The sequence below is a fragment of the Pongo abelii genome, chromosome 19, assembly GCF_028885655.2.
Source record: "Pongo abelii isolate AG06213 chromosome 19, NHGRI_mPonAbe1-v2.0_pri, whole genome shotgun sequence".
Taxonomy (NCBI): domain Eukaryota; kingdom Metazoa; phylum Chordata; class Mammalia; order Primates; family Hominidae; genus Pongo; species Pongo abelii.
Window position 1 is genome coordinate 93,419,336 of NC_072004.2, and position 23,164 is coordinate 93,442,499.

The 23,164-nt window shown below is 39.5% G+C and overlaps 1 protein-coding gene across 14 annotated transcripts in view; it reads left to right on the plus strand.

Annotated features, from left to right (window-relative positions):
- TNRC6C (trinucleotide repeat containing adaptor 6C) overlaps positions 1-23,164 on the plus strand; it is a 150,204-nt gene that overhangs the window by 29,458 nt on the left and 97,582 nt on the right. For 5 of the 14 annotated variants that reach the window (XM_054535782.2, XM_024234662.3, XM_054535784.2 and 2 more), the window contains 2 exons: positions 15,364-15,463; positions 16,446-16,467. In XM_054535782.2, coding sequence (XP_054391757.2) covers positions 15,401-15,463; positions 16,446-16,467 — 85 coding nt within the window. In that variant the 5' untranslated portion in view covers positions 15,364-15,400. Of the gene's footprint in view, positions 1-3,241; positions 4,010-4,375; positions 8,346-13,333; positions 13,379-15,363; positions 15,464-16,445; positions 16,468-23,164 lie in introns of those variants that run through there. The other 9 variants (XM_054535787.2, XM_063718295.1, XM_054535789.2 and 6 more) reach the window with 7 other exon arrangements.

A 23,164-nucleotide genomic window follows, 5' to 3' on the forward strand; every position in this document is an offset into this window, starting at 1 on the left:
TTCTCACAGAAGATTGTTCCTGTACTTTGATGATTCTTCCCGTTAAAAACTCATAGCTTCCATTTTTGCTTTTCTCTTCTTTTATCTGAGCATAGTTAGAGTCCACAAAAGTTTGGTTATAATTAGCATTTTTACCACCAGGGGCTATTATTTGTATTTCAAACAGTTTTTCAAATTTTAAAACTGCTTCAGTGGAATTTGAAACTATGCAATTGTTTCTTTCAGTGTTGAACATCATTCTTTGGGTGCTGAATGTTTAAATTCTGTGTTATGGTACATGTGTCTAGAAATGAAAACAGTTAGTGGGGAAAATAACATTAATGTTCAAGGAGACTTTTTATACTTTTACCTGAGAGATGCAAGGGTGTATAGATTTAAAATGTAAGAGCCACATTCTGGATCATCTTCATTTCAAGTAGTTGTGTTTACTGCCGTTTTCTAAAATGTAAGCTCCACGAAAGCAGGGTCCTAGAACATCATGTGGCACATATAGTACACTCTTAATAAATATGTGTTGAATGAAAGATTGGATTTTCACCTGGTGGAAGTATCTACAACTAGAAGTCTTGAGTATGTAGACCTCAGAGCATCTGAATTTCTTGGAATTCGTGTCACTTAACGCAATGTTACTTTGTTGCCTTAAAGTGGCAGTTCTGAAGAAGGGAGGGAGCAGCCCCTTGGCAGGCCTTTGGAAGGATGGACTTTTGTTTAGGGATGTCATGCGCTTCGAGCTGGGCACAATGGCATTTAGTGGGTAGGAGCCAGAGATCCTAGGTATTCTGTGCCTGGACCTACTTCCGTCCAAGAAAGACTGTTAGTACATCTGTTATGACTTCTGAATTTCGCTCTGGATATTATGTAGGTGAAAAACTTACTTAAGCTCAGAACCTATTTTACATGTGTAGAATTTTTTGTGCTGTTGTAATATATGCTGAGTTTCTGGAAACTCAGGAAAGCAACTGTCATATACATTCAGGGAAGGTTGTACTTTGTCTGGGACTTGCTCAGTAGTTAACTCATTTGGGAAATCTCTTCACCTGCTAATCAGTGCCAGTCATGGAATTTGAGTTGCAATGCCAACTTTATTTTCTTCATAGTACTTAGGAAATTACTTATGAAAAACTGAAATTACTTTGTTTATTTACCTGTGTTTGTATTTGTTTACCCACTAACTGTAAGCTGTTGATAATAGGGATCTTACGTATCTTGTCAGTGGATGGCCTTACACCTAAAATCAAGTCTGGCACATTGTATGGCCAGTTATTAATAAATGATGCCCAAATAATGGACAGATGTTTGAATGAGTGAATCATCCCCTTGGGCCTGATCTTTAAATGCTGTTGTTCCTTAAGCCCCCATCTCAGGCCCTCTTTCCTGTTTACTCTCAAACTCCCTTCCTACCTGATCTCAGCTATAACCCTCACTTTGATTTATATTTCTGCATTAACATCTGAAATTTTTCTCCAGTCTGGATCTTTCCTGTGAACTCTGGAATTTTACATTTAGCTCCCTTCCCAGTTTAATGTTTCAAGCATCTCAAACGTGAGGTGTCCTTCTCCGTGTTTATCTTAGTGAACGGACCACCATACACTTAGTCACACTGGTGAGAAGCCTATGGATTGTTCTTGACACCTCCCTCTCCCTTATGCCCATATCCAATTCATCACCCAGTTCTGTTCATTTTATCTTCTAAATGGTGTTCAAGCCTGCTTTGCATCCCCAGATCTAAACTACGAAGTCTAAACTCTTATATTGACTGCAGTAGCCTACGCATTGGTTTCCACCATTCCACTCTTACCTTCTTGTAATCTATTCCACATAGGAGCCAGAATGATCTCATCAATAACTGATTGTTACTCCCTTGCTTAAAATTCTTCATTGGCTTCTCATTGCTCTGAAGATAAAGACAAAAAAATTTAACCTAAGTCTTCCCCACCAGACTGGGTGTGGCCATTTCTTTCATTGCTCTGCAGCCTTTAGGCCTCCCATCATCTTGCCGTTTCTCCAACATCCTGTGTGCCTTCCCACTGTAGAACTTTCATGCATGTTGTCCCCTGCTGTGCCACCAGGTCTCCTTCAGAACTTAGCTCACTTTCGTAGGAAATCTTCTGTGACCTCCTGACCAGCCAGAATCCTTCCTCTTAAGTGCTCTCATAGCACCCTGCACTTCTTATTAGCTGCTGTAATTAATGTATTATGAAGGGAATTGTCTGTCTTTCGCATAGAATTAAGTTTTTAAAAATTCATTAAGTGTAGGTATGGCCCCAATATGTTTATCTATATTATCACCATAAAGAATGGCCTACTAGCAACTATAACAATTTGTCTTCCATTATCTAATTGCTTTTTACTCAGTAATTTCGTAGGGTCGATCAGTTTGATTTGTTACTTCAGGGGCACGCTGTATTTCATTTGTTCTGAGAAGCACATTTTTCCCATTTTTAACATCTCTGAAATTGACATGCATCTTACAGTCAATGGCATATATATCATGGTATAATTGGCAGCATTTTTGTTTCTTAGTGATGCATAAAATAATGGTGCATCTTATATTCGAAGGTAGATTAGGTATAAAAGTTCGTATTTTATAACAAATTCATTCTGTAAGGGTTACCAGGGATGTATGTTGCTCGTTATTCTGTACAAGTGTTAATAGGATTTTTCTGTAGCTATAGCAGGTAACTGATGATATCTTGATCCCTTGAAGAAGTTCTGGCTGAAATCATTTTCATCATATTCCTGTAGAGTCGAATCTCAGGGGCTTGATTTATGTATTGTTTGTTCAGGTCACACACAAACCCCAATTTGTATGTGTATCTGTTTTGTTTTAGAAAAATTATTTTTTATCTATGTGTAGAGGTGGGCAGGCCATCTACTGGTTGCAGAGATGGTTAACTAACCCCCTGAATGCGTTCTCCCCCCATCTTCATTTTGAAAGAAGTTTTAGATGGGCACGTTTAGAGACATTTTCCCCAGCCTTCCTTGTGTCTAGATATGGGCAAGTTCTGGTCACTTGAATGTGAACAGAAATAATAACGTAAATTTCCAGGCATGAACCAAAAAGGAAATAATTTGCTCTTCAATTCCTTTTTTCCTTCCTCTAGTGAATAAAACAAACTTCGAGCAAGGATGCTTGGCCAGCCTCCCTGGACTGCAGGGGAGACACATCTTGAGCATGTTGTATTTTGGGGTCTCTTTGTTACAGCAGCTTCGCTTTTACTCTAACTAATATATATATAAGAAATTGTTTTGATTATCCTCTTCAATTTCTAAAAAATGAGGTCAACCTTACTATCAGTTCATTGTAAGTTTGAAGCATACAGCTGTCACTTTTGGACCACAATGAAGAATATGTGCTCTTTAGGGATACAGTGTGGTATGGATGCAGCGTATGCTTGAAACTCAGTCTGACCTCAGTTGAATGATGACAGCTCTGTGGCTCTGTCACTTACTGTCTGTGTCTGTACACAGAGGTCCTCTGAGCTTCATCCTCTGATCCTCTCCTTGAAGATGCAGGTGATACCTGTCTCAACAAGATCGATTTGAGGAGCGAATGAAGTCATCTATTTGAAAGACCTTCCAAGCCCAGTGCTGAGTAAATGACAGCTCTTGCTACCATTAGTTTTTCCAGAGACTATCACTTCACACTGTCTGCTGCCCTAGTATCTTTGCAGTTGGAACTCGGTATTTATGGAGGATTGTTTGATTTTCTAAGTTTTATTTTAAGATTAAGCAAAACCATTGGAAACCTTCACACTTGGACTGTGTTGCCTTGGCCCCCCAGAGAATTGCTGACTTTTTGCAAATTCCCTGAGTTTTCCCATCATGCTTTTTGGCTATCAAGAGGCTGCAGAAGATGATTTAATAAAGCCTACCCTTTGCACACACATGCTAGCGCCAAAAAGAAGCTGTCTAGTGCATGACTACGTCGCCTGTGTGAGGTGCCCACTAAAGTAACTTACTTTTAGACCTGAATGCTGGGGAAACTTTTTCTTCCCTTATAGAACAGGTAGGTGTTCTTATGGTTCATGAGAATCCGTAAAGGACAGAGAGAGGAATTAAATCAAATAGTAAAATCATGTGGCAGATTTTAGGTTACCTCTGAGTACGTGTTAATCCATTAGTAGATGTGGTTTCATTAAAGTCTTGGAGGAGGTAAACTCTACACTTATTTTATTTTATTTTTTTTTTTGAGATGGAGTCTCACTCTATTGCCCAGGCTGGAGTGCAGTGACGCGATTTTGGCTCACTGCAACCTCCGCCTCCTGGGTTCAAGCGATTCTCCTGCCTCAGCTTCCTGAGTAGCTGAGATTACACCCGCCATCATGCCCAGCTAATTTTTGTATATTTAGTAGAGACGGGGTTTTTCCATGATGGCCAGGCTGGTCGCGAATTCCTGACCTCAGGTGACCCACCTGCCTCTGCCTCCCAAAGTGCTGGGATTACAGGCGTGAGCCACCGCGTGCGGCCCTATCACTTTTTTTTATTTTAAAAGAAACCAGAAAGCCAAAAGGTGGCAATTAGCAGTACATTGACTTTAAGAGAGTAATAGGAAACATTTGCTTCTTGAGATTGGTATATGAACATAGTATTAGATTTACAGTTCATACCAATTTTATGCTTTGAATTTTAGTTTTTGATGTAAGATAGTAATTTCCAGGAAGTTGTTTAAGGGACAGAAACAACGAGCTATAACTAGTAAATACTTGTTAGTATACAAAGTATGGGACTATGCAGCTCACAGTCTCAAATGTGATCTCGGTTTGCTCCAGTAATCAGTGTACTGCTTTGTGTTTGTTTAATGAACGACTAAAGAGTAAACTTAATTAGAACCCTTTTTTTTCTTATGAGGTAGTTCCCTTAGGATCTCTGTCTAAACTTTTGCAGGGTGTGGGCAGCATCTGAACCTGTTGTGTGTTTGAAAACAGGAAATTAAAATGTTTTTCTGTTAATTGATATTTTTCAGGTAAATTTTCTTCATTTTATGAAATTTAAGTTTTTACATTTCACATTTTTAATGTGAAATATTGACACGCTTCTTAGTACCTGTGGGGGTTTTTTCCTGCAGCAATATAATCAGTCACTTGTTTTTCTACTTTGTTTCATTATAGAAACTATTGGCTGGGCACCGTGTCTCCCGCCTGAAATTCCAGCACTTTAGGAGGCTGAGGTGGGCAGATCACCTGAGGTCAGGCGTTTGAGCCCAACCTGGTCAACATGGTGAAACCCCGTCTCTACTGAAAATACAAAAATTAGCCGGGCATTGTGGTGCATGCCTGTAATCCCAGCCACTCAGGAAGCTGAGGCAGGAGAATCACTTGAACCCAGGAGGCGAAGGTTGCAGTGAACCGAGATTGTGCCATTGCACTCCAGCCTGGGTGACAGATTGAGACTGTCTCAAAAAAAAAAAAAAAAAAAAAAGAAACTATTTAGGCAGACATTCATGTCCTTTATCAGCTTATTACTCCAGTGTAAACCCCTGAAACTCCTGTTATCCTCACATGCAAGCCCTGGGCTTCACGGATGTTTCTGGATCAAGGGACTGGGTGGATGGTGGTATCATCTCTTTTTATATTTGATTTTTCTCTTGTGCAGATTGTCATCAGACTTTCTGCCCAGGTCTTGTATGCTCACCTGCTCTCCCAAATTAAAATCCAACTTTGAACACAAGTTAGTTTAATGGCTCCTGAAACTGAATCCACACGGTTAACAGTCCTTTTAGTTCACAAAATTGCAAAACCTTTGAATAGAAAGCCACCCTGGGGATCATCTGCAGTCAGTTCTCATGTAGTTCTCATATTGATAACTGCCCCAGGCTCCGTTTCATCACTTCAGTGACTGACCAACGCTTATGTGGTCCTGGAACTTTGTCCTTTATTTTTTTGTAATTATGAAGGAGAACCTTTTCTAAACTTGCCCAAATATGCCACAAGTTTCAGAACACAGAAATACCATGAAGTTTAAAAAACAAAAAAAAACAGGCAAGTGCCAAATTCAAGCAAAAATAATTATTTCACTCCATCTGTCAGGGTTGATATTTCAGGTCTTTGTGCTATTAATTAAATACAGCTTGTTGTTTTATACTTTGATATATTTTTTTCTTTTAGGCACATCTGTGAATTTTATTTACTGATTGGTGTGACAGTATTTAAAAGTCTCCAGTTAATTGATAGGATTGAAATAAGCTCTAATTTATGGGCTCCTCTATCAGCCAAGAGAGAGAAACCATACAGTTATGTGAACAGGGAAAGGTGACCGTCAAGAATTGTTAACTGTAACGGGATTAGAATAATGAGGGATTGGCTAGTCAGAATAAAGAAAGCCTTAGAGGATTCAGGAATAGCAGATATGAGGAGGAGACCCCTACCCCCAGCCTGAGGTGGAACATCCAGTGAGAGATCACAGCCATGGCTCACGGGGTGGCAGAGAAGTCACATGATGCTGTGTTGCTGGAACTTGAAAGCAGTTCGTGGGAAGGCATCTCACCAGAGGCACTGTGCTACAAAACCGTCTGTGCAGGGGTGGTGACATGGCTGGAGTGTGCCTGCGGGATCCTGTCAGGGAGCCCTCTAGCCAGGAGGCAGAACTCTTCTGCTATGTCTCTAGTGCCCTGTACTGAAAAAGCTGAACATCATGCCAGCTGGCAAAGGAAAAATAGTTAAAGGCCACAGATTCATTTTCACAGAGCAGGCAAAAAGCAGAGTTTGGCACTGAGAGGCAGTAAATCCCCACCTCCAAACTCCTTCGTAGTTTTTTGGGAAAAGCATTATGCTTATCAGTGGTTACAGAATACATATTCCTAAGATTTCGTGCAAACAACGAAATCCCAAGCATTATTAATAACCACTCTGTAACACATAGGCCAGGATGTACCAGCAAGGACTACTGTATCTGAGAGACTGATTGGACATTTTCTTCTATTATTTTAGCACATTCAAAGTATACACACACACACACACACACACACACACACACACACGTGTCATTATATAATTGACTGAAAGTGGAGTGCTATTAAAATTATACTGTCATTTTCTGACTTAATTTGAGGTGACTTTAAACTCAGAAATCAAGAAAAGGTTTTCACAACATGGTACTGAAAACTCCCATACTTCTAGCGTGGGCAACACAGCAAGACACCATCTCCACAAAAAATTTAAAAATTAGCCAGGCGTGTTGATGTGTGCCTGAAGTCCCAGCTACACAAGATTCTGAGGTGGGAGGGTTGCTTGAGCCCAGGAGTTCGAGGCTGCAGTGAGCTGTGATCACACCACTGCACTTTAACCTGGGAGAAAGAGTGAGACCCTGTCTCAAAAACAAACAACAATCCTCCCATATTTGTAATGGACATGTTAATATAGCAATACTAAAGTAATTTTTATAGTGGTAAAAGTGTTTACTGAACCTACTTAGTTAAGACAAATCATAATCAAATAATGCTGCAGCCAGTCAGTGCTTACTGAGTTAGCCGAGGTTTAAATAAATAGATTGTTGATAAACTGCATTATCAAGATTCCTTGGTTACAGACAGTGGGAAGCAACTGTACAAATTTGAGGAAAAAAAGAGGAACAGTTGGAAGGAAGTGAGGTAGATGACAAAATTGAAGGACAAGCTGGAAAACTAGGACACAACCCGTGCAGCCTAGAGAATCCAGGTAGCAGGCACTGATGGCAGGTTTTGTAGGGCACAGTCAGTGCAGTGAATCCGCTCCAGCTCTCTGCCACTTCAATTCAGAGTTCCTATTCCAAGATGTGTCTTGATTGGCCTACTGTGAGTCTCATGCTCACCCCTTGGTCAGGGGACGGCAAAGCACTGAGATACCAGGCTGCAAAAACAACTTATTCCTGGACTCAGAGGGCATACCTCACAGACACTTAGTTTTTCTCTCCATTTCTTAGTTCCCTTCTTTGGTGTTGGCTTCATTTTTTGGCTCTCTCTGGTTGAAAGATGGTTGCAGTAACTTGCAGCCCTCTGATTCTGTTTGGTTCACATCCAGTGTCATCCCTGAATCTGAGCGCTGTGGCCCAGGGGACGCTGTGCCCTGCGATTAGTCAGACACAAAATGCATCCCTGGAGCCACTGCCCCTAAAAGTCCACAGATTGTGGATGAGAGGAAAATCAGGATACAGCTACCAGTGGGAGGAGGAAAGGAAGCTGAGTGGCAAAGTAACAGACAATTCATCAACCTTATTTCACAGAGACAGCCAACCAAAATGAGAAGCATTACTTGTTCTGTGATAAAAAGCCAAATGGAAGAAGATAATATAGAAAGACATCGGTGAAATAAGGAGGTGGAATACCTATGTCAGTGGCTAGACAAGAAGCACCAAAAGATGTTTAAAAGGTGAGGGGCAAGAGACGCGTTTCTTAAGAAGCGTGGTCAGTTCAGGCTGCGGTAACTCCATACTGGGCTGCGGGGCTTTGTCTTGTTTTGTTTTAGCCATGATAGTGAGTCTTGAGAATTAAATCCTAGGGCTGAAGTCTGTATTAACTCTAAAATGAAAATAATATCAGAGTTCCTTTGAAATACCTGAGACCAGCTGATTTTGTCATACCTCTCTTACGATCTCCGTGATTCTTCACCGCCCTTCCGAAGTATAGGTCCCTGCTGTCATCTCTTCCTAACTAGTAATCAAATCCCAGTGCTGCTCTGAAGTTTCCTCATCCTTTTCTCCAGATCTTTCCCCCGTGCCTTGTGGTGCATGGTCCTCTGGTTAACAAAGACCTTTATCTTTAGCCCTGCACCCTCCTCAATGCCCCCAACACATACTGTCTTCACTTCATTGAAACCACTTCTCATCAGGCCGGGAATCAAGGTGGAGGGGAGACATGAGGGAAGGATTCAACATCCTCCTGAACCCTTTTCACCATAACCATTTATAACATTTTTTTGTTTTGTTTTGTTTTGAGATGGAGTCTCACTCTGTCGCCCAGGCTGGAGTGCAGTGGCGCTACCTCGGCTCACTGCAAGTTCCGCCTCCCGGGTTCACGCCATTCTCCTGCCTCAGCCTCCCAAGTAGCTGGGACTACAGGCACCCGCCACCGCGCCTTGCTGATTTTTTGTATTTTTAGTAGAGATGGGGTTTCACCGTGTTAGCCAGGATGGTCTCGATCTCCTGACCTCGTGACCCGCCCACCTCAGCCTCCCAGCATGCTGGGATTACAGGCGTGAGCCACCGCGCCTGGCCGACAACCATTTATAATTTTTTTAAATTTTGTTGCCTGTCATTCCTTTTATTCACTTTTTTTAAAGTTTACTTTAAAAAAACTTGCAGCACCATTCACTCTGTGGTGTACAGTTACGTGAGTTTTAACAAACGCATACAACCATATAACCATCATCACGTGAAGATGCAGAATAATTCTGTCGCCCAACAAAACAACTCCCTTGCACTGCCCCTTTGTAGCCAGACCCTTCCTCCCCGCGACAGTTGCTGGTCTATTTTCAGTTTCTACAATTTTGCCTTTTCCAGACTGTTATATAAATGGACCCTACGTGACATAGTCTTTTGAGTTTGGCTGCTTACATTTAGTATACGTTATATCCAAGTATAGTTTTCTTTGAGTTTATCTTGTTTGGTGTTCACAGAGCTTTTTGACTTATAAATTTGTGTATATCACCAAATATGGGAAGTTTTTCACCACTATTTCTTCAAATATTTTTTTCTTCACTGATCTTCCTTCTCCACTTCTGGGCCTCCAGTGACATGAATGTTGGGTCTTTTAGTATTATCCCTCAGGTCCCCAAGGCACTGTTCATTTTTTTCAGTCTCTTTGTTTTCCAGATTCAGTAATTTTTATTTCTCTGTTAAGTTCACATACTCTTTCCTCTTTCATGTCCATTCTTCTCTTGAGCCTATCCAATGAAGTTTTAAATTCAGATGTTTTAGTTTTTAGTTCTAAATTTTTGTTTACTCAAGTGTATTTTTATTTGCCTCCTGGAGCATAGTTATAATATCTGCTTTAAAGCCATTGTCTGATAATTCCAAAACTTGGGTCATTTGGCCATTGATGTCTGTTGTCTTTCGCCCTGACAGTTGGCCACATAGTCTGGTTCTTTGTATGAGGGGATATTTTGGACTTTATCCTGGACGTTTTGAATATGTCATATAGACTCTTAGTACTATCAGACTCCTCTAGAAAACACTGGTTTGTTGTTTTGGTTTTGTTTTAGCAGGCAATCAGCCTGGGTAGGTTCAAGGCTTCCAGTGTCAGCTCAGTACTAGGCTCTCACTATGCTGCTTTGGGCCTGGCCCACATGTAGGAGTTAGTCTGAGGCTTGGGGCAGGCGGGTGTTGACATCGTAGTTCAGATCTCACAGCCTTTGTTCTGCTGTTTTGGGTCTGCCCCATAAATGCATAACTCAGAGGTGAGCCCAAAATGGTGAAGGTTTGTACACAGAATTGGGGGATTCCCTTTTCCAGCTGATTTCTCTCTGGGATCCCTGACTCTCCTGGGATACGTCCAGCTCACAGGTGCTCCTTTCTTTAGTCCTCTGCTGAGAAAGATGGGTTTCTCTTGGTTGTAGGTGTCAGTGCCATGCCTGCTACAGCATGGCTGTGATTGGGGCCCACTCCCTGGGCAAAGGTTTGAGAAAAGGAAATGAGAAAGTCACCCCCACACAGATTGCCTTCCCTACATTTTAACTCCTCTCCCCAAACCACCTACTTTTGTTACTTTTCATTATTTATGTGTTTGTGTTTATATTGTACTTTGTCCAGTTTTGTTGTTGTTGTTGTTGTAATTGGCAGGAGAGAGGCTGTAGCTGGCATAATCCATCTTGCCCAGACCCAGAAGGCCTGACTCCATCACTACCTGGTTTAGTTTGCTATGCTGCGTAACAAATACCACTAAATGTAGTGGCTTAAAGCAGTGCACATCCATTGCATGGTTTCTGTGGGTTCAGGAGGCTGTACTCACCTGGGCCCTCTGCAAAGCTGTGCAGTCAAGGCCAGGAGCTGTTTTCGTCTGGAGGCTCTGCTGGGTAGCGGTTGGTATCCAGGCTTCCTCAGGCTGCTGGCTGAATGCCGTTCCTTGCAGCAGTAGGATTCATGGCAGCTTGTTTCTCCAAAGCCAGCAGTGAAGAGGGCGACTCTAAAGCCAGTCTGCTAGAAAGCTGGAGTCTTACGTAACACAGCCAGGGAGTGACAACATACACCTTTGCCATATTTGAATGGCTAGAAGCAAGTTGCTGGTCTCTCTCATACTCCACGGGAAGGGATTATACAAAAGTGTGGAAATCAGAAGACCATAGAGTCTGTCAAGCACAGGTCTTCTTTGCAACTTCTGGTCCTGTTGGTCAGAGCCATTTGGCAATGAGTCGCCTTTTCCACCCCAGGTCCAGGTGTCATGCTGAGTGACTTAAGCATTCTTAGAGGCAGTCCATCCGATATGCTGGCTTACAGGCTTTGGACCTTCTCTATACCAATGACTTTATTTCACTTTAGAACCCAGTCCTTGTGACTCTAAATCTCAAGCATACTCTCTATTCTGTTTCTTTCCATAGTCTATATGGAGTATTAAATATAATTAAAGTTTTACCTTGTCTTTCCTTTTAGATTTTATGCTCAAGGCTGAGACTATTTTGTCTTATCCTTCTCATACTGCCCACAAAAGTCTAGCAAATACTTCCTGCACATAGCAGGTAGTCAAATACATGTTGAATAAATTAAGACCATAACTATTTCTATGACAACTGCATAGCATACCATTTCCGTCCCCTTCTCTTTTTAATTTTGTCTGATAACATTTTACAAGCCCTTTCTAACATAAACACTGAAAGGAAATTCTAATTGAATTAGTCAGTTTCAAAATAGTGGCATGTAACACACACACTCTCTCTCTCTTTCTCCCTCCGGCCCCCCCCCCACACACAAATTAGTGAATATTTTGATGACATGACATGGGAGTCCAACCAGTATAACTTCAGAGTATAGGCTCTGGTGTTCTTTGTAGGTGAAACTAAGGATGAGAAACATTTACAATTTCTGATAACTAAACCTCAAAGACAAAAACAGACGCCTGCCCTATTTTATTGAATTTTCTTCTTTTACAAATATAGGAAGTAATCAACTAACAAAAAGACTGGTAATTTGTAACATTTTTCATCCAGAATTGTTTTGCATGAGGTGGCTGGATTCTCAGTCTACCTACGTAATTTCACCTTTTGAATCATTATTTCTCTTTCTCCATCAGAACCTCTGAAACAAAAATAAATCATTGTTTCTCTGGGAAACTCTACAGTTTAACTAGGAACACCGAAATGATACCCACAGAGGCCCATTATGGGAAATCTTTTCACCCCTTCCTCCTCCTAGCTGCCTCCAAAATATGAGTGTTGCTCCTTTTTCTACCCAGAGCCTCCTAATCTTGTGATTGCTAAATTATTTGAGAATAAAGAAACAAAGGGAAAACCCAAGTTATTAAAAAATGTTTTCTTCCTAATAAAACTCAGTACAGAGGGATCCACTATAGTATACCTCACCATATGAGGTATAGGTAATTTATATCCAATTTGGCCCTTCAGACTTGCTCTGGGCCGGGCGTTGAGCCCATATCAGATTTCGTCCTCACCTGGTTCCCGTTGCTACTGAAACATAAGCTGAAACACCAATCGAAGGGATGTTCTTCTCTGCAGCAGAGCTGGATAGGACAGCTGGAGTTCTTTGCAGTGGCAGTAAACTGGAAAGGAAGTGAATATGTATGAATAGAAGAATGACAGAATAATATGATAACATTCACACCATGGTACATTATGGAGCCATTAGAAATAACAGATTGGACATCTCAGTAGGGGGAGGGAGAGAGAAGGGAGATCCTCCTTCCCTGCAAGTATTGAATGAGAAAAGCAAGATGCAAAAAAGTTTCTATAACATAATCCCAGTTATACCAACAGTGATCCAATAAAATCTTTGTAGAAATGTATAAGTATATATGTTTTATACAGTTACACGAGCAGGGACAAAAACAGAGAGATATGAACCTAGATGGTTTTAACGTGGGTCATGGGGGCGGGAGATATTTGACAGGGATATGGAAGGGGGAGAAAGAGTAGATAAGGGATGCCAAGCATGTCAGAAACAGGAAAGCAAATGTCATCCTGGGGGGAAAGCATGATAAGATTATATTTACAAGTGTATGTTGATCATGTATATTTAAACATAATTTTAAAAAGAAAAAGTTCTGTGATTAAAAAGTAAAATTCTCCCAGCCTGGCCATTCCTTTTCTTTATTCTCCTTGCTTCTTGACTTACAAATTTGTTTTATAACTTAGAAAAAATACAAATTGACTCTCCATTTAATTGATACATTTGTTTTTTTTTCTTTTAATAGGTGAAAACACTTTTCAAATCCAAGTTTATAATCTCACTGTACAAGGTAGACAGTAACTTTTTAAATACTACTTGATCATATCAGAAAATAAAGTTTTCCTTTCAAGGAAAACTTAACAGATTTTCTCCACTGTAAATTTCAGCTGAGATTATATACCAGAAATTGGTACCAGAAATGCCCTGAAGGGTAACAGATTCTTCTCAGGGCCGCAGAGAAGAGTCCTCCTACCAAGACACAGCCCACAGGACAGAGGAAGCTTATAATCTCATTTAAAGCCAGGACATGTGGCTCCCGACTGTAACAGAAAAATAGCCTTTGCAGGAGGCCAGTGCCCAGGCAGATGCAGATGTTCATCTTGTCAAATTCTCACTGCATTTTATACTTGTTGGTGTTGTAATAGCGATAATTTGTTTTACTCATTTATGTAAATATCTTTGAAAGTATATGTATTCTTATCTTGCTTCCTGCTATAATCCCAGAGCACTTACAAAGCTATTGTTCTGGCTGGGTGCGGTGGCCCACTCCTGTAATCCCAGCACTTTGGGAGGCTGAGGTGGGAGGATCACTTGAGGCCAGGAGTTCGAGACTAGCCTGGACAACATAGTACGCCATCTCTGTTTACAAAAATAAACAAAACTTTTATTCAGAAAATACTTATTAAATGACTCAGTCCCCACCTCCCTCCATCCTTGTTTTCGTCCCTGGTGCTTACTACAATAAATAGCACATGTGAGTTGTATAGTTCTTCAGTGATGGAATTAGTGAACATATGAGATGGGCTTGAGGTGTAGACTCTCTCGGAAAAGAAGTGATTAAAATAGCTTAGAAGAAAAAGGAAGAGTCAGGAAATGGACAAAGAACAGGTGCCGTGTAAATAGTGAGAATAGGAAGTTATGCTCAGAATGCGGGATAGTGGCATCTAAAATTTCAGCAGTGGCGCAATTCTGGGTGGTTAGGGTCTAGTAGCTAATACGATAGATAAAGCACCCTGGTGATCAGGTGGGGGAAACTACATGTTTTGGCATTTGAGGTTGGACTAGTAAAACAGCCAGTTCCCTACCTAATATCCCTAAAGCAAAACCCACTGCGAAGGAAATCCATCCCATACATACAAAGCCCCTAATTGGTATTTCAGTGCCTGAACAGACAACCAAGGATTACTACAGAGTTGAGGAAAGGCTTTCAGATCAGAGAGAGTCTAAGGGAAGAGGCATCCAGAGAAGGAACAAACATATGCAGAAAACTTAGAAGATTTTCAGAGAAAAGAATAGCGATGATTTTGCATACCTAAAATAAGAACAGGGTGTTGTGGAAAAGGAGCATTCAAGAGCACAAGAAAGTTAACAATTTTAAACATCACAATAAAAAATTCAGTAGAAGGATTAGAAGATCAACTTGAATCAAGCACCCTCAAAATAGAAGCACCAATAAAAAAAGAGTAGAAAACATAAGAGAAACAAGTTACAGGTGATCAATCCAAGAGATTCAATATGTTGTTATTTAGAAACAGAAGGAAAGTGTTTTCAAGAAAATAGAGAACTGAAAGGTAGGAGCTGAAAGCATCAGCCAAATAATGGGGGAGAAAAGATACATCACCCTGAAATTTCAGAACCCTAGGGATCAAGTGGAAAAAATAAAGCATGGCCAGGCTTGGTGCCTCACACTGGTAATTGCAGCACTTTGGGAGGCCAGGGCAGGAGATCACTTGAGCCCAGGTATTCGAGACCAGACTAGGGGCTGGACTGTAAGAGCTGTATCTTACTCCATATCATACCCTTATCCCCAGCAATGCCTGATGATGGGTTGGTGTTCAACAATGTGGGCTGAACGAATGAGACAGCCGGCTACTGAAGAAGTCAGGGCAACCTGCAGTGCTGTTAGGGAAGTGTCCCTTTCTAGCACCTTCTCAGAGGGTCCTCCTGTATACCATACGCGAAATTCTGACTTAAGACTTGGAGCAGCTAGTGCTTTTTCATTGTTTGACTTAACATGATCATCAAACTTATACTAGTTTTCTTTGTATTTAATAGGGAGAAAGAGCAAGAAACACAAGAAGAGGAACGTTTGATGGAAGAAAAGAAAAAGAAAAAGCAGGAAGAAAAGAAAAAGAAGGAAGGTGCTCAGAAAAAGGTTTGACTGAAGTCCCTACTTCATTGTCTTTGTATCATTGTGTGTCTCATTTGCATTATCATAGCCATTACATGACAAGGTTTCATTCTGTTACTTTTTAAATCAATATGCCAAGTCTATAATTAGCAAATAATAGATATCCTACTGGTGAAATAAATACAGGTGACAGCCGTAAATGTCTAACTTGGAACTGGAAGTGTTAGAGCTGTGTTTTAAGGAAGCCGTGTTTTAGTTGCTGATGGTAAAGTGTGTCCATGTTGTTCTACTTAAAATGAACTGTCCTGAACAACCATGTCTAATAAATGAAGAAGGGCCATTCAACTGATCTTATTAGAAAAGCTAGAAATATTTTTTTTTGCAGCTTTGGCAAATGTTCTTTTACGAATCCTATTAGTAAAGATTAAAAATAAAAGCCCTACTGTAAACTTCATAGTCAAGCTTGAATTTTATGGCATTTAAAATACCAAGTTATGCCATTTGTCTTTGTTCTTACCTAGTTTAATGTATCTTGTAGTTTAAACAGTATTCCTATTAGAGCCTGTTAAAATTATAGAGTTTAAATGAGCTCCAGATAGAATTTTTTGCCTTTAGATTAATACTGGTATGTAATCAATGGCATGTACACATTTTTCCCACTAATAAATTGTAATAAATTAACCGGGCAAAAACTCATTTTAAAATTTTCTTTTTTTTTTTTCTTTTTTTAAATTTATTTATTATTATTATACTTTAGGTTTTAGGGTACATTTGCGCAATGTGCAGGTTAGTTACATATGTATACATGTGCCATGCTGGTGTGCTGCACCCACTAACTCGTCATCTAGCATTAGGTATATCTCCCAATGCTATCCCTCCCCCTTCCCCCCTTAAAATTTTCAATAATAAAAGTTTGCTTATAAACTTTCATAGATGTGTACATTCTACACATTATTCCTAAAGAGTTTCTTTCTTTCTCTCTCTCTCTCTTTTTTTTTTTTTTCAGGCTGCTGATCAAAAAACCAAAGGTAAGTTTATTTGTATTTAGGGGGGTACATTTATGGCAGTACCAAAATTTTTATGACCAGGATGACTTTTTTTTTAAATTGATGGTTAAAAAACGAGAATCTAAGCCTGCCTTTGAAACTATTTTTTATTCATTGCGAAATTCCTCATTTATCACTGGTTTTACATCTGCATCTCATTGGTATTTGGTTAATCTAAAAATGTCTGAAGGTTATATTAGCTTTCCAAACAATGCTTTTAAATTTTCTTTTGGTTTGATTTCCACCAAACAGGATCGAACTGATAAAGTTGATTCAGTTTGAATAAGAACAACCAAAGGATATCTGCATTTTTTTAAGGTTCCAATTTCTCATTGCCAACTATCCTTTATAATAAAAAAGATCTATTCTTTCTGTATTCCCTCTTTGCTTATTGATATGTAAAACATTTCTCTTTTTATCCTCCAAGTCCAGAATTTGCTGGTTATCATAAAAGGTGTTGGTGGAAACACACGCATTTCTCACTGTTACTCAGGAACTCTCTATGATGCTGGAGATTCAGAATGAACAAACTGAAAGCCATACTCCAAGCCTCTTCATTTTATACCTATATGTTTAGTTATTTCCCAGTGGTTAAGAGCACACACTCAGGAGTCACATACACTAGCTCTGTTTAATTTGGGACAAGTTACTTCCCTTCTTTAGGCTTCAGTATCTCATGTTTAAAATGAGAAAGGTAGTGAATGGTTCCTACCTCATAAAGCTGTTACAAAGACTTAGTACGATTATTTGTCAATTAAAAATAAAATGTAAAAGAAGAAAAGACTAATTGAGATCATGCAGGAAAATGACTTAGTATCTAGCATATAATTGGTGCTCAGTAAAGGTTTACTATAACTGTTATTCTGAAGTTTTTTTCCACTGGACCATCACATGTACACAGCTGTACATGTAGACACATGCACTCTCACAGCTAATACTATGCTTTTGTGAGACATTTTATAATTTTCAAAGTTAACGTTATGTATATTATCTCATTTGAACTTCATAGTTGAACAGGAAAGGAATTCGTTTACAGATAATCTCCTAGTGTGAATTAAGAGGCTGGTTCTTGGTTAAGAACCAGTTAATGGTAAAGACAAGACTTGAGGGAGCCCAGGTCTCTGAACCTCTAGACTAGAGTCACATGAAGAGAGGGAGTTAATGCTCAATGAATATTAAAAAGTAGCATAGCAAAAAGGACATTTTTCTCTGTTATACTCTTAGAAGCACTGTGAATTTACATAACACTTTTCCAGAAGGGTCCAAAAGGGTTATGGTACATAGTTGTGTATGAATTTATGATCTTGAATGAAAAACAATGGTTTCTTACTATTGTCATTTCAAAATACAGAGTTAACTGTTCTGGATCATCCATTTCCTCTTCTTCTTCTTTTTTTTTTTTTTTTTTACATTTTGAATTTTTCTGTCTGGTTTAGTACCAGCTATATTCTTCGTCATTGTCACTGTTTTCTCCTCAAGTAGTAACAAATTGCATATTACTGAACAGTGATTGTGAATTACATTGTCCCACCACTTTACGCAGAGCTATTATTTTCTATTACTGTTCTGATGAGAATTTTCTTTTACTTTTTTTTTTTTTTTTGAGACAGAGTCTTGCTGTGTTGCCCAGGCTGGGTGGAGTACAGTGGCATGATCTTGGCTCACTGCAACCTCCACCCCTCAGGTTCAAGTGGTTCTCCTGCCTCAGCATCACCCCACCCCCACCCCATAAGCTGGGATTACAGGCACGCATGGCCACACCCAGCTAATTTTTTGTATTTTTAGTAGAGACAGGGTTTCTCCATGTTGGCCAGGTTGGTCTCGAACTCCTGACCTCAAACGATTCCCCCCCACCTCGGCCAAAGTGCTGGGATTACAGGCGTGAGCCACCGCACCTGGCCTCTGTTGAGAATTTTCATTGCTAACTCCAAACGCTACTGGATTTTTCTCTTCTCCTTCTATGTCCTCTAAAATACTGTTCCTTTGGGTACAGTTTATCAGTAACTACTAACTAGCCTTAGAATGGGTTGTAGTAATAATTAATGTCTTTCCAAACAAAAAATGCTTTTTGAATTGTAAATAATCTAACAGTACTGCTAGGTAATTCATTGATGAAGATTAGCAGCATCAAGGTTTACGTTTTTCTCAGACTCTTCATTATTACTGGTTCAAACCAAAATTCATTGCCTGAGAAATATTGGTTCCAACTTTCTGACTGGACACTTTTGTTGGGTGACACAGGTTGGCCTGACTGTACCTATGATACATGTTATAGTACTAGTATTAGTGTTCACACATAAAATTGATGCTTTCCTAACATTGTAGCATTTTGACTTTCCTCCCCTGCTCCAGATTGTGTGTCCATGAGGACAGGGGCCACATTTGCCACAAGGCAGCACCCAGAAGTCTCAAGGCCCTGAGTTGTTTGAATATAGGAAAGTGTTTAGCAATTTGAGAGAGTCCAAGAGTTGGATACTCTTAAGAGAGAAGCTACAGTTATAAATTAGATTGCATAATATACTGAATCAATCAACATTGTAGAAGTTTGAATAATTTTGGTTTTGATAATTAGCTCAAACTAGACCAAATCAATTAGAAATTCCCTTGCTCTGCAATATTACACACCACTCAACTAGTAGCATTCGTAAAGCCGTGCCCCAATTATTTAGCATTATATTTGACTTAATTTTCTCAATAATAGAAATGCTTTAAATTTGGATTTGTTTTAAACATTTTCAAAGAACATTTTAGAATATATGACATGCTCATCTGTGATACCCCTCTACCTTCTCCTGGAGAATATTAACTAGTCTAATCCATTCTTAATAGATGAGTCTTCATTATAGCATTAATTATACTTAAAAAAATGTTTGCATCTGGCTATAACCATCAAACTTGAACTATGAATTTTTATTTAAAATACTAATGACGAACTGAAGCTAACTAGAAATATATCTTTTTTGAATAACTTAATCTAATATGTAGCATGCTTTCATACCCTCCCCACAAATTTGAAAATTAGATTTCTAGAAAGTCTGCTTTGTAAAATTACCACTAAACAGAAATTTTGTTCCTGGCTGTCTTTTCAAATTCTGACCTGTGATGTCTTTGTTTGGGTCATTTTCTTTTTAAGATTCAGGCCAAGTGAGTACGTTTGTGTGAAACACTATGCTGCCAAACATTCATACCCCCATCCTACCCTGATGTGATCATGGGAACCACGTTTTCTCTGCAGCTAGGAGATACACTTTTATTCAGCCCCGGGGGTTTTCACTCAAATAGTTGATTCACTTTGGCTTTCATCAGTTTCTTCCTCTTGACTCCCCCTTGATTTTCCTCTATGCCTCTAAGTCTGCAAACCCTCCAGTGGGGTTGACGTCCTGCACTCCTAAGGAATCTGGGCATGTTTCTATACCTGGAGGCCTTTTCCTCGGTTGTCTCAGAGTCTTGGGTTGTTGTCGTAGTCAACTTTTTCTTATTTTTCCCTCCTGTGATGAAAAACAAAAGTTATATATTCTGATTGAAAATAATTTGAGATAATCTAAAGAGAAATTAAAGTTCACTCGAAATTCCTCTGTCCTGAGATATTTACCCATTAACAGTTAGCCATCCTTGAATGCATCTCTCTATGAATTCATATACATAAATATATATTTATATGGACTCTCCACTGCCCCGCAGTTAGCACTCCTGGATCCCTATCCCTTCAAGGAGCTGCACCAAGCAATTTGAAAACCTCTGTGGGAGCCTATTCATAAACTAGCCCTTTGTAAATTCTGCTGAATATTGTCTTTGCGTTGGTGACCAAAGAAAGAGACAGCCGAACACAATTACCCTTAGTGAGACCCTAGATGCTCTTATACTGGGGGAAAAGGAAATCAGATATAATCCTGTTTCCATTAACTTGTGCATTGTAGCTCTCTGTGGAGTAACTGGGGTCCAAGTGTCCCTTCAGACTGGCATGGGTTTTATGACCATAATGAGTAATCAGTTTTCTTTATTTTCGGCACTGCCCATAATTGAGGCACAGGTAATAATAGCTTTATTTGTGATATGATGACCTTGGGAGCCTAAGTTTTCAGTATTGTTTTCTGGGTGTTTTCATGGATTGAGTGAGGGTTTTTTTTAATGATTAACTCTGATAATTTTCATAAATGTGAAAATTTAATTCAGTGCTTTTGGCCAGATTTGTTTAAGTTCATAAAGTAGATGTTTTCATACAGAAAGCTCAAAGTTAATCTTACCATGTATGAAAGTGAATACCTTCATGACCCATTATGGTTCATGGTCCGTATCATTAATGAATTATGATTTTTTTTTTTTTTGAGATGGAGTTTTGCTCTTGTTGCCCAGGCTGGAGTGCAGTCGCACAATCTCGGCTCACTGGAACCTCTGCCTCCCAGGTTCAAGCAATTCTGCTGCCTCAGCCTCCAGAGTAGCTGGGACTACAGGTGCGCACCACCACGCCCAGCTAATTTTTGTATTTTTCATAGAGACAGGGTTTCACCATGTTGGCCAGGATAGTCTTAATCTCCTGACCTCGTGACCCGCCCGCTTCGGCCTCCCAAAGTGCTGGGATTACAGGCGTGAGCCACTGCACCTGGCCTGAATTATGATTTTTAAGTCATATACATTTGAATTTATACTTTTTTTTAGAGAGAGGGTCTAACTGTGTCACCCAGGCTGGAGAGTAATGGCACGAACACAGCTCACTGCAGCCACCACCTCCGAGGCTCAAGTGATCCCCCTGCCTCAGCCTCCCAAGTAGCTGACTACAGGTGCATGCCACAGTGCCTGGCTAATTTTTGTATTTTTTTATACAGACAGGGTTTCGCCGTGTTGCCCAGGTTGGTCTCACACTCAAGCAGTCCACCCACTTTGGCCTCCCAAAGTGCTGGGATTACAGGCTTGAGCCACCAGCTCAGCCTAAATTCGTACATTTAATTAGTATCCTAATCTTGTTTATAAAGAGTATAATTTCAGTTTTGCAGTGAGGTATTAAACTTTACCATGCATTCAGTTTGTAATTGGTAAACAAAACCTCTAGGTGCTTTTGTTAATGATGTAAGTCAGTTGAAGCCGTAGTCTTCCAGTAGTCTTCAGTTGAGTGATGGAGGTTTTAGAGTCACAAAGTATTGGCAGTGTGCTTAGGCTCATTCTAAACATATAAAGTTTAATATCAATCAGAATGAAAAGTAGTAAGAATTGAGGTTTATAGCATATATTCCCAATTTTATAGTCACACATAGAAATATATGTTTTTCTTATGTTTTTTCTACAACCACATAATGGGGCTGGAGACATGAGTATTCTGTATTTGTTGTCAGTATAATTATTAATTTTAGGAAGGAACTTAGACACTTAGGATGTTTTCAAATAAGGCTGAAGGAAATTCCTAAGAAATTGATTGTATGAGGTATCTTTAGGGGATGGCATCTTTTAGGTTTTGAAATATTAGATATGTCTTTCTTTAGCTATGTTGCTTTATATTTAAAGTGTTTATTTTACTGTTAAATTCCAGGGGGGAAATATAATAAACATTAATTTTTTTCCATGGAAACAAAAAAATGTATTAAGATGAGACATTTTAAAAATATATAGGTTATTCAAAAGGGTAAAAATGTATTGCTAGAACCTCTGAGTAGGTCCATGAACGTGTAAGTTCTTGAACAAATTGTGAAAGAAAGGAAGTGAGCCTAGTGGCAAGGAAGCGGGGCGCTGTGCTCTGGGGGCGCCTCGCGAGGGCACTTCTCCTGAGTCTCAGATAAAGTGAAAGTTCACATCTCTGTTTCATATAACTTTTCACTAGAACTTTAAACATAAAGGCAGTTTCTAAGTTTAGACAAAGTTACAGTTTATAATTCTGAAGGATGCTGACAGTCTGCTTTTTAAGAAATAATTTGTTTACCCAGACCAGTTTCTTTTCTGTGTTTTTTTAAAAACAGCTTTATTGAGTTATCGTGGACATTATATTTAAAGAGAACCATTAGATAAGTGTTGGCATGTATTCACCTGTGAAACCATCACCATGATCAAGATGACACCCATCATCCCTGAAGGTGTCCTCATGACCTTTTCTGATCCATCTCTTCTGCCCCCACTCTACCCCCATCTGTCTCTAGGCAAACACTGATCTGCTTTCTGCCACTATAAAAGAGTTTTTATTTCTAGAACATTGTATTGAGGGACTCCTACACTGTGCACTTTGGCTCCTTTCACTCAGTGTATTGCTTTTGAAATTCATCCATGCTGTAGTGTGTATCAGTAGTTCATTCCTTTTTATTGCTGAGCAGTGTTCCATTGTGTAGGTGTATCACAGCTATTTATCCTCTTCATTCTCCTGTTCATGGACATCTGCGTTTTTCTAGTTTTGAGCTATTGAGTAAAGCTTCTTTGAACATTTATGTACAAGTCTTATATGGCTATATACTTTCATTTATCTTGGGTAAATGCATAATAGTAAAATGGCTATGGCATATGATAGGTGTATGTTTGATTTTTCAAGAAATTGCACACAGCTCTTTCCCAGCGTGTTTATACTATTTCACAGTTCTACATCTTCACCAATGCGTGGTATGGTCATCTTCATAATTTTAGCCATTATAATAGGTATGTAGTGGTATCTCATTACACTTTTAATTGGCACTAACCTAATGACTAATGTTGCACCTTATTTTCA